General features: G+C 41.5%; 1 protein-coding gene across 5 annotated transcripts; it reads right to left on the bottom strand.

The window, feature by feature from the left end:
• Window positions 1-1345: 1345 nt before the first annotated feature.
• Window positions 1346-12587, bottom strand: a2m3a (alpha-2-macroglobulin 3, member a). Of its 5 annotated transcripts, none has more exons than XM_073943822.1 (34): window positions 12353-12587; window positions 11127-11310; window positions 10795-10951; window positions 10522-10574; window positions 10382-10402; window positions 10141-10306; window positions 9983-10067; window positions 9790-9904; window positions 9444-9564; window positions 8719-9376; window positions 8425-8595; window positions 8125-8352; window positions 7849-8061; window positions 7616-7765; window positions 6635-6760; window positions 6481-6577; window positions 6225-6384; window positions 5892-6117; window positions 5493-5616; window positions 5303-5424; window positions 5182-5233; window positions 5021-5104; window positions 4229-4405; window positions 4046-4121; window positions 3820-3976; window positions 3678-3752; window positions 3380-3542; window positions 3060-3244; window positions 2489-2710; window positions 2278-2402; window positions 1931-2012; window positions 1783-1863; window positions 1526-1631; window positions 1346-1443 (listed from the first exon to the last, which is right to left on the bottom strand). In XM_073943822.1, the coding sequence occupies exons 10-34, from the start codon at window positions 8776-8778 to the stop codon at window positions 1403-1405; spliced, it is 3303 nt and encodes a 1100-aa protein (XP_073799923.1). In that variant the 5' UTR covers window positions 8779-9376; window positions 9444-9564; window positions 9790-9904; window positions 9983-10067; window positions 10141-10306; window positions 10382-10402; window positions 10522-10574; window positions 10795-10951; window positions 11127-11310; window positions 12353-12587; the 3' UTR covers window positions 1346-1402. The 5 variants fall into 5 exon arrangements, with proteins under 5 accessions (XP_073799923.1, XP_073799924.1, XP_073799925.1 ...); XM_073943823.1 differs by having other exon boundaries at window positions 9263-9376; XM_073943824.1 differs by having other exon boundaries at window positions 9272-9376.

Below are 12587 nucleotides of genomic sequence, written 5' to 3'. Positions count from 1 at the left end.
GATTGTTTTGTCTTTTTACTAACAGATTCCTCAGAAACACATCCACAAATATTGAAAGTTATTTAAGTCATACAGAGAGCATATGAACTGACACTGCACAAGTTCTACTGTATTTTCTTTGAGTTATATCTATGAAATAATCTGTTTCTATTTCACTCTCCAACCTTGAGAATGGTATACATAGCTGCCTTCATGTGGTCAGTGTATAAGTTTAATAAAACTATAGGACTTATATTAGAAAACAGTTTAATATTGGGATTCAACATTCATTTTGTGCAATTACATTTCTAATAAGTCTGTGGTTGAATGAAAAGTAGCTCATTTAAAAGAAAACCTTGGAAAGGTAGGCTTTCCTTAACTGTTGACACCAGCTCAAGCATACACAAGTGAAATATCATTGCTAATCTAAATTGTAGCTGAAGCTAAAGTGCAGAAAAACTGTCAAATTTAACAAATCCCCAAAATCCTATTACCTTAAAAATTACAAAACAAAATATTTTCCACACCTGAACTCCCAAATAAAAGATTTGCTTTCAGTGATGCTGCGTTCACACCAGACGCGGAATGCGCGTCAAGCATGAGTGATTTACATGTTAAGTCAATGCAAACGCGCGAATAGACATCCAGCGGCACGATACGCGCGAATGATGCAAATTGCACGAATGGCGCAGGGCGAATTGAGCGGTTTGCACATGATGCGCTTGGAAGCGTTTTGCACGAATCTTGATTTTGAAAAATCTAAACTTCAGCATACATTCACGCTGCGTTAACCAATCAGAAGCTTGCTCTTGTGAGGGCGTGATTGTGACATGGGACCTGTTGTCGGTGTTCCGAGGGAAATCCTCCAGCCTTCACCGACAACAGTTCAAACTCTGCTTGGCTCAGTCAGAAGCACCGCTGAAAGCCTCCATCCAGGTTCAGTTTCTGGAGGGGTTTGAGCTCACAGAGCTGGATGCACCGCTGAAAAGATGTAGTGGACTCAGACACAACCCTAAACGTGTCGACGGCGTCTTCATAAAGCACATAAACGCTTATTTTATTCATAAAATCCATGTTAGCCATTTAGCTATGAAGCTAGAGTCACCGGGCAGACAGAAGTCCTGCCCATCACACGAATCCGCGTCTGTTCTGATGTGAATTTGACACGTGAATGAAGCGGGGTTTGACGCACGTATGAAGCGAGTAAACTCAAATGTTCATGCGGCTATTTACGCGTGATTTATGCACGCATTCCATGTCTGGTGTGAACACAGCATGAGATTGATTGGGTGCAGTACCAAGCATTACTGTTTGATAACATCCAGTTTACCTTAGTTGCCATAAAAAAGGGAGCTGAACACTTAAACATTGTAGGATGTTTTATTTTAATTTATAAAAATGTATTTAGTCAACTAAAACACCATCATCGACATGAGGATGTATATTTGGTCTCAAAACGGTCACCTGAAAAAGGAAAGGAAAGCTTGGCATGAGCACACTCTAAATGAAATCCAGCTCAACTATAAAATCAAAATGACAAGCATACTTCTCTGGTAATAGTCATAAATATTGATGACCGCTGGCTTGAGATTCTTCACTGCAACAGCCTGTGTCAGCTGTATACTGAAGGTCACTGGAACACCTTTGGGAACCTGCAGACAGAGGGGTCTTGGTCACTTAAAGACTCTCAACAGACAGAACTGCTCTAATGCAAGCTACTTTGCACATGTTCAAGCGAGGAATACAAGATGTTCCCAAAGTCATCCATCTCATATTTAAGATGGCAGGTTCAATGGGTCTCACCTCTTGTAGATAGACAAGGACATGATCACCTTCAGCATCAACTCTCTGCACGAATGGAGTGAAATTAGGTGGAGATCCAAGCTGTAAGAAAGAAACTTCAGCAAGCAGTTTCAAGGATCTCAAAGTCACCCTCAAGTCTCATACCAACCAGTGAGGTGTCAGCAGTGAATCCTGACAAGAGCTTGATGTCCACCAGAACCATGTTAGTAGTTGGCTTTGGACCAGTGTATCTGAAAAATTAGAGGGCTGGGTGACAAAATCTTAATTCAACAGGAACAAGCAAGGTTTCTCTAAATATTGCCATAGGTAGTTGTACTGGAACTCCTTCGATGTGCAGATTTCTCCCCAGTTAAAGTTACATGGGTATACAGAAAGCTAAAGATGCATGCAAAAGCACATGGTGTGAGAATTTGCCCTCAAAAAAAAAAATAATAATAAAATAAGACATATACCAGGGTCTTTAAGGTCACAAAAATGCATGGAAGCAGTTCTTACCTCACTGTGAAGGTCAACATGAGGTTGACTGGTACAGCTTGGCAGTCTCCAGTAACCTTTGCACCAACACTCAGTGTTTTGGAAAACCTAACAGGAGGTGTCGGGATGTTGTAGAAACAGGCAACCTGCAAAAAAAGTAATTAAAACAAAATAAAAAAGACAATAAATTACCATGAGCACACCACCAACAGAAATGGTTGAACATGCAAACCTGTGCAGAAACACAGGCAGATCCTGTTGCTGCAACACTATATGTGCCAGGGAAGTTCTTCAGTGGACTCTCCTGGTACAGCAGGCGGTTGTTGGGAGTCACTGCAAAGTGGAAAACGTCTCCTGTTGGCACTGAGGACTGAACAGTAACTTTGCTGGAGCCTCCAGGGCTGAAAACTTGAGCTGCATACAGAGCCAAGGCCTGAAGAGCCACCACCGTGTCCTATATGAACAATGAACAAAAGGTTTTTGGACTTGAGAAACTGTACCAAGTGGCTCAGCTCAGAAGACGAGTTACTGAAGCAAGTCTAAGCTAGTTTGAAGATGAACTCAACTACCTTTAACCATTGTGAATCCTGTGCTTAAGTTGTATTAAAAGTTGCATCTACACCTCACTAAAACATTTTGCTCCATTTGGTAGAATTTTTTTTACAAAGACTGAACTGCATTCAAGACACCTGTATAAGAGCTTCCAGGTAATCAGTTTCAGTACATATTGCCCTGATTAGATGCACTTTAAAGTGTGAGCAACAAACCATGTCTGAATTATGGTATTTGCTATCTGAAGTCACCTGAGTGGAGGTAAATCCACCATAGGGATTTTGCTGGGCCACGAGCCAGTTGACAATACGGTTAGCATAGCCCAGATTAGCAGTGGTCACAGGCTGTACAGTGAGAACCGCTAACAGCACATATGCACTGATCTCCACTGCCAGAGTATCCCCAGATGTAGTCTGAGACCAGTGTAGAGCAGTACCTAAAGATAGGAGAAAATGATAGGGTTTCAAAGAATGCAAACCTTTGATATTGTCAAAGCTGAACACTGAACGACCAGCCTGATGAGTTCTCATTTGTAAACCCACACAAATTAAACAAATTGATGAATAATCACCTTCAGAAATGGCAATATTTCTCAGGGCATTTAAAAGCTGTGTTCGAGTGTTGGTCTCTCCAGCCAGACTGAAGGTGTAGGCCAGCAGAGCAGTAACATAGGTGTTCCCCAGATTCCCAACAAGAGGCCTCAAAAACGACAGAGCCTTCGTAATGACAGGGTCCTGGAAGGAAAGGGGCAACTTCATGCACAGTACTACCAAAATAACAAAAAAACAAATTGTATATATTGGTAGACAAAAATAACTTATTTTTCTTCAACATAAGTTAATTTAACTAAATACAACTATTGTTTATACCGTAACAGGGACTCCAATTTCAAGCAGCGATGCAACAATGTAGCCAGTCATTGTCACGTTATCGTCCACGCCACCCTACAACACAACATAATCTTCAAAACAAGTCTCAACTTAGTAAAAGCAGGTTCGAGGAGATGTATACCTTCATGTCATTGTGGTAGAGAGTGCCCTGCTGCACAAAACAGCCATCTGAACCCTGCGTGCCAATCAACCAGTCCTTTGCACCCTTAAGAACATTGGGATCTATGTAGGTGAAGCTCCTTGCTAGACCAAAAGTCCTCATGACAAAGGCGGTCAACCTGGATACAGAGCAAGTTCAGTTATACAACATCTAAAAATCACCAAGACTTGACCTGCAGGACACGCACCATGTATTGGATGCATCATAACCAAAAGTGCTGAATGAACCATCGCGGTGCCTGTAGTTCAGCTGTCCTTGATAACCTGTTCCAGTACAGAAAGTAGACTAGATTAAGAAACGCATCTAAAAAGTCCAGTATTATGGATTGGGATGCTTCAGACTTGGTCTAAATACTCAGATTTGGTCATACCACTCTGAAGATAACTCGTGGCAGTGTCTTGGATGGCTGGGGTGAGCTGTGCAGTTTCTTTCAGATACCGTAATGTGTATATATTGGGAGCAAGAATGATCATGTTCTGTTCTCCACAGCCATAAGGCATCTGTAGCAAGTTAGCCAGATTCCTCAGGGAGCGACCCATGATGTCCCCTATGACAGAAAGATGAAAAGGCAAGGATGACATCCAAATCAGAAACCAGTAACTTTGGATGGTCAGTGTCCCAAGACTCATTGGGCTGTGAAATTTGTCATTAAAAAGGATTCCAAATTGGGTCCTCATTCAATGATCAAATTTACATGTGACCAAACCAGCTAGTGTAAACCTTGAACACTGAGCGTTTAATCAAAATGTTCAATTTCACAAGCATATGAAAGGAATTGCATTTTTTTGAATCAGCTGAATTTGTCAATTAACCCTTAACAGTCAAACAGTAACTGCCAGCAGGAGGAGTGAGTGAAACGTAGCCTTTTCAGTTATATCATTAGCTTTATCTCATTGCTTTGCAACATTAAATACCGTCAGTTGAGCTACAAGTTTGTTCTAGTCGTCGAGTCATTAAAAATTAAAAGATTAAGTGAAACAACTTAAGCTTTAGAAAAAATAAATTCAAATGATACAAAAGACCTGAGGGTTAACTTGTGGATGGATAAAAGGCTTCAAGACCAGTGGGCAAACTAGTGCTTGCCCAAAGCATGACTGGCTATTAAACCGTTAAGCTGCCCCACCCTACAGTGGTGTTGTGGAATCTCTTTAGGAAACTTTACCAATGACTGATACAGAGCATCTGGCAGATCCCTTGATGACGTTTGCCGGAAAGGTGATCTTCACATTCTCTGAAAGCATGCTTCCTGTAGACCAAACAACCGATTAGTCAACACTAGGATCTCTTCTAGTGCTGTAGAGTGCATTTTGAATTTGAACAAACCCTTTGGACAGAGTAGCCAACTCCGGGTGAAGGTCCTTTTGACTCCTTCAGCCTACAGGAACAAAACGAAATCAGCAAAAAGCACCATGAGCTCCACTTTAAAAGGACAATAGTTACTTACCAGAACCAGCAGACTTCGAGTGACTACGTCAATGCGTCCTCTTGATGGTACAGTCACTATGTCATTGTCGCACAACTCCTGGGATGGACTGGCCTCAGCACTGACAGTCACATTTAAAGTTCCTACACAAGAAAATCAATTGAGCAACATCCTCACACGCTTTCAAATTCAAAAAGTCAAAACAACAAACCAAGAACAGAAGCAGTTAAATCCCATTTGAAGGTCTTCCTCCCATTGGCAGAGAGAGTGTATGAATGGTCATCATTGAGGGATTTAAGAGTGAAGTTGGAGGATGGTGTTGGAGTCACTTGAACCTGATAAAGGAACAGCATTAGATGTGTGCACACAAGAAACCAGTTTAACCATACCAGCTCCAATAAAATTATGGTGAGAATTACTGGAGACAGACATTACGTTATTAATATAAAAAGTTATTAACTTAGCTTTAAATCCTATAAAAACTATTTGTATCAACATTAAACTGCTTTAAAAGAACAGGCACTTGGGAGAATCTTTCCCAAGTTATAGTGAACTTTGAACCCAATTTAAATCAAGTTGATTTCGTATATAGGAGCAAGTGTGCCCAGACCTTGATGCATTGGGACAGATAGTTGAACACTGTGGCCTTCAGCTCAAAAAACTCCCCACGGATAATGGAGTAAGGCAGGGTGAGCTCCAGGAAGAAGGGCTGGAAGGCAGTCAGCAGAACTGGTGGAGCCAGACCGAAACCACTGGAGGACAGACAGAAGGCCTCAGTGTCCCATGTAGTGATCGTATCGGGTACCGTGAGAGGAACTGATGTAGATCCAGAGTCCCTGAAGAAAACAGGATGAGAAAGTGTGAGGGGAACTGATGTCGACCCAGAGTGTCTGAAGAAATCCGGTCAAAGCGGGGAAGGGGGAGCTCAAGTAGTTCCACCCACCCCACATTTGCAAGCTGCCAGATCCACGTTTCTGGAAAGAAAGTTCTGATGGTCACATCAACAGCAGAGGAACCGCTGTCACCTCCAACACGTGCTGCTAATACTGCAGGTGCAGCAATATTTTCAACCATAGCAAAACCGGTTTCACTAAAAGGAGAAACTGAAAGAGAAAGGGGGTGGGGGGGGGGGGCAGGTTTCACTTTGGTTTGGGGGTATAGAAGGCAAAATTTTAAATTAGCAACCAAATCTGACATACCACCACCCTGGAAGCTGCTATAGTAGTTCTGCCCTCTGTATGTCAGACACGGAGGTTCACGAACCAGCAGATTTGTTGCAATCTTGATCCCTACACCCTATTTAAATAATATGATTAATAAATAATACCTCTTTACATTTTAAATGTGTTATACCTTAAAGGTGTTATAAGCTTGATCTGTTGGAACAGCTCGAAGAGGTCGAAACTTCAGGCAGCCCTGTTGATCTTCAACACCAGGTGGATAATCATGTAGTGCCCGCACCGGGAGCAAACCAAACATCTGAGGAAGGGGGGAGACAAGCATTCAACCAGTTAAATCAAAGACTTGCACTGCATAGAGCAAAAGTGACGTTCAGTAATTGCGTTGTACCTCAAGTAGAAATAGTAGAGGTAAACTGAAGTCATTTAACACTAAAGGCTCCTACACACCGGGACGTTTTTTTGTTTGCGTTTATCATCAGCGTTTCACAAGATGTTTTTCAGTGTTCAAATCCAAGCACTTTTCACTGGCGTCAAACAGAAGAGTATGCTAAATCACTCTTTTGGCGTTATATGGCGCTGCACAACTATAAGCTTCTGACACCCGGTTATAACACAGAAGTGGAGAAGCGAAAGTTCAGTCACAAGCATGTTGTTAAATTTACTGGTGACCCGAACAAGCTTAGATAGTTCAAGCAACAGCTCCAGCGATAAAGAAATTGTTTACCAGTGCAATAAGCAGCTCCACTTTCATATCGCCTCTGGGCATCTTTTTCAATGTGCGCTCGCATTGACAGTTTTACGATTGAGCGCAAGTGCAGTTTACAGTAACTTCAGCAGCTCCGTGCACGTGAACAAAGGTGCTGATCTGATTGGTGGAGAATGTTGACACCACGCGTCAAAAAAACGAGCATGAGGAGTTTAAAAAAAAAAAAAAATTACGATTTTGCACCGGGTGTTTTGCGCGTTGGTGTGCACAATCACATTGACCCCGTTTTAGTTAAGAGGTGTTGGTTGACGGAAAATGCGAGCAAAAAAAAAAAAGTGCATAGGCCTTAACACATTTCTCTCAGCGCTCTGCAGATATTTTATGAAGAAGCTCAAAGCTACTTTGGAAATTGATAAATAGCCATTATCAAAGAACTGGTAAACATACCGCCTCTGCGCTCAGACGTCCTCCTGACTGCACAATCAGAACACTCTGATCTATAGCACTGAGGCCACACAGAGATCCGGCTTGAGCGGAGACAGTCAAAATACTTCCCTCACCAGGAACCGCTGTAGCAGGAGAGAACTGCAGAGAAACCTGCAAACAGACAAGCTCAATGAAAGACAATTACGCCCAAAACCCCATTCCAAATAAAAGCAAAGATGAGTATTTTCAAATACCTGGTTTGAGAAGCACTTCTCAGTGTCAAAAGATGCACTACCAGTCACTACAGTCTGACTGGGCAGAACACTGAAGACTAGAATCTGCACCACTGGAGCCATACCAGCAAGAACCGAGAGATCAAATGACACAGTGCCCTTCGTGAGGGTATCAGAACCAAATGCTTGAACTGTTTTAAACCCATGCAGAACGATCACTCCTCTGGACATGACCTGCAAATCAATCAGACTAGTATAACAAAATGGAGCAACAAAGACACACACAAGTCAACTTACCATATAGATGATGTCAGCACTGTAGTCGCCAGTCTCTCCAACAAATGTGTACTTGACAGTCACTGGATAAGTGGTGCCACATTTAAGCGGCTGCTGTAGACTCACTATAGACAGATCACTATAGGTTGGGTTGTCGGGAGCAGCAGCTTGGGAAAGCTGAACCACCTGATAATCTGTAGCAAAGTACGGGGAACTGGAATCACGATAAGTCTGTGGCGTTGCACTAGCCTGAAGGAGGGAAAAATTAATAAACACATTTCTTGAAAGAGTAAAAGGTTCAAAATTAGCAATAAGTCATACCACAAGGATCAGATTCGCTTTAGGAAAATTAGTGGTGTTGAGGGAGAACTCCGCAAGTCCGCTTTCATCTGTGGTCACATTGAAGAGCACTTTGTTGGGCCATTGGCTGCGGTCCAGCAGATAGACTACCTTGTTACTGATTGAGTTACCACTGAAATCAGACACTGAGATCTGTTTAGGGAGAGAATCAAGCAATGATATTTAACATTTGAACACCAAATAGTAGAGTTTGCCAGATTGACCACACCAACAGGAGTGAGCCAAAAGCAAAACGTATTCATAGAAGTTGTATACTGTCTGTGGGCGCAGTCTTTCGGATGAGACGTTAAACCGAGGTCCTGACTCGGTGGTCATAAAAAAATCCCATGGCACTTCTCGTTAAAGAGCAGGGGTGTAACCCCAGTGTCCTGGCCAAAGTCCCTCTATCGGCCCTTACGATCATGGCCTCCCAATCATCCCCTTTAACCGAATTGGCTCTATCACTGTCTCTACACTCCACCAATAGCTGATGTGTGGTGAGCGCACTGGCGCCGTTGTCCTGTGGCAGCCGTCGCATCATCCAAGTGATTGTTAAGCGCTTTGGATGTATGACCATACACAAATGCGCTATAAATACACTACATACAAAGTCAATGAAAAAGAATATAGATGAACTTCTGCTAGGTGGTGCAAAGGAACAGAAACACGCAACATTTGCCATGAACCAATGGAATAACCTCAGTGTTGAAAGACACCATTTACAAGTTAAGGGAAATGTAGCATGTTTTACAAAGTCAACATACAACACCTTTAAAAAGGCAGGTCAAAGAGAGATCTGCAATAAGTGATTAATTTCAACTCCCCTTGCCATTCACAGTTGATCCATAATCATAGAACTTTGGGAGATCCACAAATGTAACTTTGCCAACTTCAAATGTAATCGACACCGTTGAGGATTTGGACTTGACAACACCTGGAAAAACAAAACAAACATGAAGGCACCAAATAACACGGCATGTAAAACTAAGCCATTTGTTTACCTGTTCCTTCCTCTGTGACGTTGACATTAACAACGAAGGAATTTTGCAAGCTATTCTTAAAATTAGTGCTGAAAAACGTGGATGTACTGAGTACAAGAGAAGCACAGCCAGTGTCGTTCATCTGTAAGCAAATGGTTAAGCTGATCAGGCCAAATGAAGGGGGAATAAAAAGGCTTGACAGATTGCTGGAAACTGCCATTTTAAGACACAGTAGTGAAGTCCAAACAAACCAAGATTTCAGCTTAGTTCTCAAGATAAAATAAACATTCCCATTATTTAGCATTTTCTAAATCTGCAAGTGAGCCATTTTGCCCTTCAGATGTTTGGTGACCACAGGCATTCATACCCAAGTGGTTTCATTCAGACACACACTGGTCACTTTAGGGTCCCGAATGTAGGGACGACGCTGACGGCACACTTCCACAAACACTTGACCAGGTACAGGCTGTCCATATGTGTACCTGAGAAACATAAGAGATCAAGAACAGAGCAATCTACAAGACAAGTACAGCATCAAGAAAACTGAAGGCTTCACTCACTTTCCACAAGCCTCAACTTTCAGTCCCACATCTGCAACACTATACTTCTGTGGCGTGTTCACGGTCAAATCAAACTTGGGTAACACTAAACAAGAACGAGCTGTAAGACCTCAGGTCTGCTGTTGTACACTTAGTAGCACATGATAATATTTACTTACCATATTTTTTCACATTGAAACGTTTGGAGATGACTCTGTCACCAATATAAGCCTTCAGTGTGTACGTCCCAACACGAGCTTCTGCATTTAAAGCGTGACTAAGCTCCAATATCCAGTTCGTAGAGGAAATGTTTGTCCACTGATTGATCCGGATATTATTATTGTCCTGGTGAAAAGAAACTGCTCAAAGTACATCCAAAAGCCGAATTCTTCAATACCAGCAGCAAATACAGATTCTTACCTCCACCACCACCAGACTGTACTGAAAGACACAAGAGTAAAGCATCAATTACATAAAGCAATGATTTTTGAAAGGCTATATTAAGGTGTGTGTGTGTGTGTGTGTGGGGGGGGGGGGGGGGGGGGGGGGTTCAGTCTTACCAGTTGGTCTTGAGGCTCAAATTTATCACTCATGGTAAGAACTCTAAAGTACACTGCAGAAAGCGAGAAAGAAGCACCTGTTACACCAATTGTGATCATTTTACTGAACACAACCACCATTTACTTTTGTTCTAAATGGTTAATATATTTGGTTTGCTTTATGTGTGTGTGGTTATGGGGCAGGAGGGGGGTTGAATGAGCGAAGACACCCAGAACTAGAATATTACTGAAAATTATGCACGATTACTGCAGTAAGTGTCCTTAACAGCTCACCTGTCTGTCCTGGATTGTAGAGCGGTTTGTCTGTCTGGATGAAGGTCAGAGGCAGGTAAGACCTGAACATCACTTTACTCTCTTCAGTCATTTTGAAAGACCGTCCTTGAACGACCACCCTCACAGTCTGCACTGAATCTCCATTTACTTGAGGAGCCTGTAGAGAGACGCAATAGAGGACATTTTACCTATAAATCAACATTTCCTCATCAGCCGAATCTGCTGTTCAACAAAAACATGCAGAAAAGCATTGGGGTGATCAGGAAATGACCAAGTTTTCATTTTGTTGAGAACGGTCCTTTTAACATCAACCAAACCAGAATTAAACAAACCTGGAATTTAAAACAGCGGTGAAGCTTCCTCTGGGACGCCTGACGCACAAGTCGAGTTTCTATGTTTTTCTCATCGACCAGAGAAATGGTCATGGTGAAACGGTCTTTGGGCTTCAGAAGACTAGCGCACAGTTTAGCATCAGAGCCAGACTCAATCAATGAAGGAAACGTCACCATGAAAAACCTGTGGGGGGAAAAAAAAAAAAAAAAAAAAAAAAAAAAAGGCAGTTTGGGTTTACATCAGGATTAGATCAGTTCCCCTTGTAGCCTTGCTGGAAACATTGACAGATAGAAAAATAAAGATATATATAGATAGAGAGAGAGAGAGAGATTACATATATCTACAACCAAATGATCTGCCCATTTATGCAAACTGAACCATGAAAACACAGGCGTAAGACAATGAAATGAACACTGGCCAATTTAGTGTTGGAGATTTCATGTCTAAACTTGACGCTACACTGCAAAAAATGCTTTTCCTACTTAGATTTTTTGTTTTGTTTTGTTTATAATCCAAATACCTAAAAGTTCTTAAATCACGAAGCATTTTCTAGACAAGCAAAACATTGTCTTGTTTTAAGAAATAATGCCAAATTGAAGTGAGGTTTTTCTTAAATCAAGCAAAATAATCTGCCAATGGGCTAAGCAAAATAATCCTATCACAAATCGAAAAACCAGATTATTTTGCTTACCACATTGGCAGATTATTTTGCTTGATTTAAGGAAAACCTCACTTCATTTTAGCACATTATTTCTTAAAACAAGACTGTTTTACTTGTCGAGAAAATGGTTCTTGATTTAGGAATTTGTAGATATTTGGACTAGAAACAAGACAAAAAAAAAAAAAAAAATCTAAGACAGACAAGCATTTTTTGCAGTGTTGCCAATCTTTCTTACCCATTCCCACTTCAAGTAAATTTGCCTTGAGAGATTTAGAAACAACAGTATCCTACTCTAAACCTGGATGATTAGTGACAAACTAGATCATTGGAAAGGTCTAGTGTTGTTTTGGGGAGTTAAGAGATTAAAAAAAACAAAACCAACATGTCAACAATGCAAATTTAACAATTATTAACTGACTGTAATATTTGTTTTTAAACCGTAAAAAAAGTATTTGCTTACAAGGTTTCTTTAAACGCTTCAGAGTACTTTCATGCTTCAGAGGAATCAGAAACGCACAGGACCTACATACAGCAAGAGTTTTAAGACTAGTTAATAACACTTACGGCCCAGAGCCCCGTCCATCAGTGACGGGTCCAATCTGGCTCGGGTTATCAACATAAAAAAGTTCAGAACTCCGTCCATCAGCAAAGCAGAAGAAAAGGACTAGAATGAGCCATCTCCAAACAATGTTCTCCATTACAGCCATGAAGAGCAATCATCTAAAGCGCCTCCTTCAGAAACCCTACGCAATGGCTGCTACAATCCACAAATCATGAACCCAACAGAGCTCCTGCTATC

This window comes from Danio rerio, chromosome 3 (assembly GCF_049306965.1).
Source record: "Danio rerio strain Tuebingen ecotype United States chromosome 3, GRCz12tu, whole genome shotgun sequence".
Lineage (NCBI taxonomy): Eukaryota > Metazoa > Chordata > Actinopteri > Cypriniformes > Danionidae > Danio > Danio rerio.
The sequence above is the reverse complement of the archived record's forward strand: the minus strand, read 5'-3'. Positions and strand labels throughout refer to the sequence as shown.

Excerpts from the sequence above, each read along its gene's own strand:
- a2m3a (XM_017354907.4), bottom strand. The coding sequence starts at position 12,495 with ATGGCTGTAATGGAGAACATTGTTTGGAGATGGCTCATTCTAGTCCTT. Across the intron at positions 6,761-7,615 it reads GACGTCTGAGCGCAGAGGCG|ATGTTTGGTTTGCTCCCGGT; the intron begins GTATGTTTACCA and ends CCCCTTCCTCAG. Across the intron at positions 3,977-4,045 it reads TATGATGCATCCAATACATG|GTTGACCGCCTTTGTCATGA; the intron begins GTGCGTGTCCTG and ends CTCTGTATCCAG.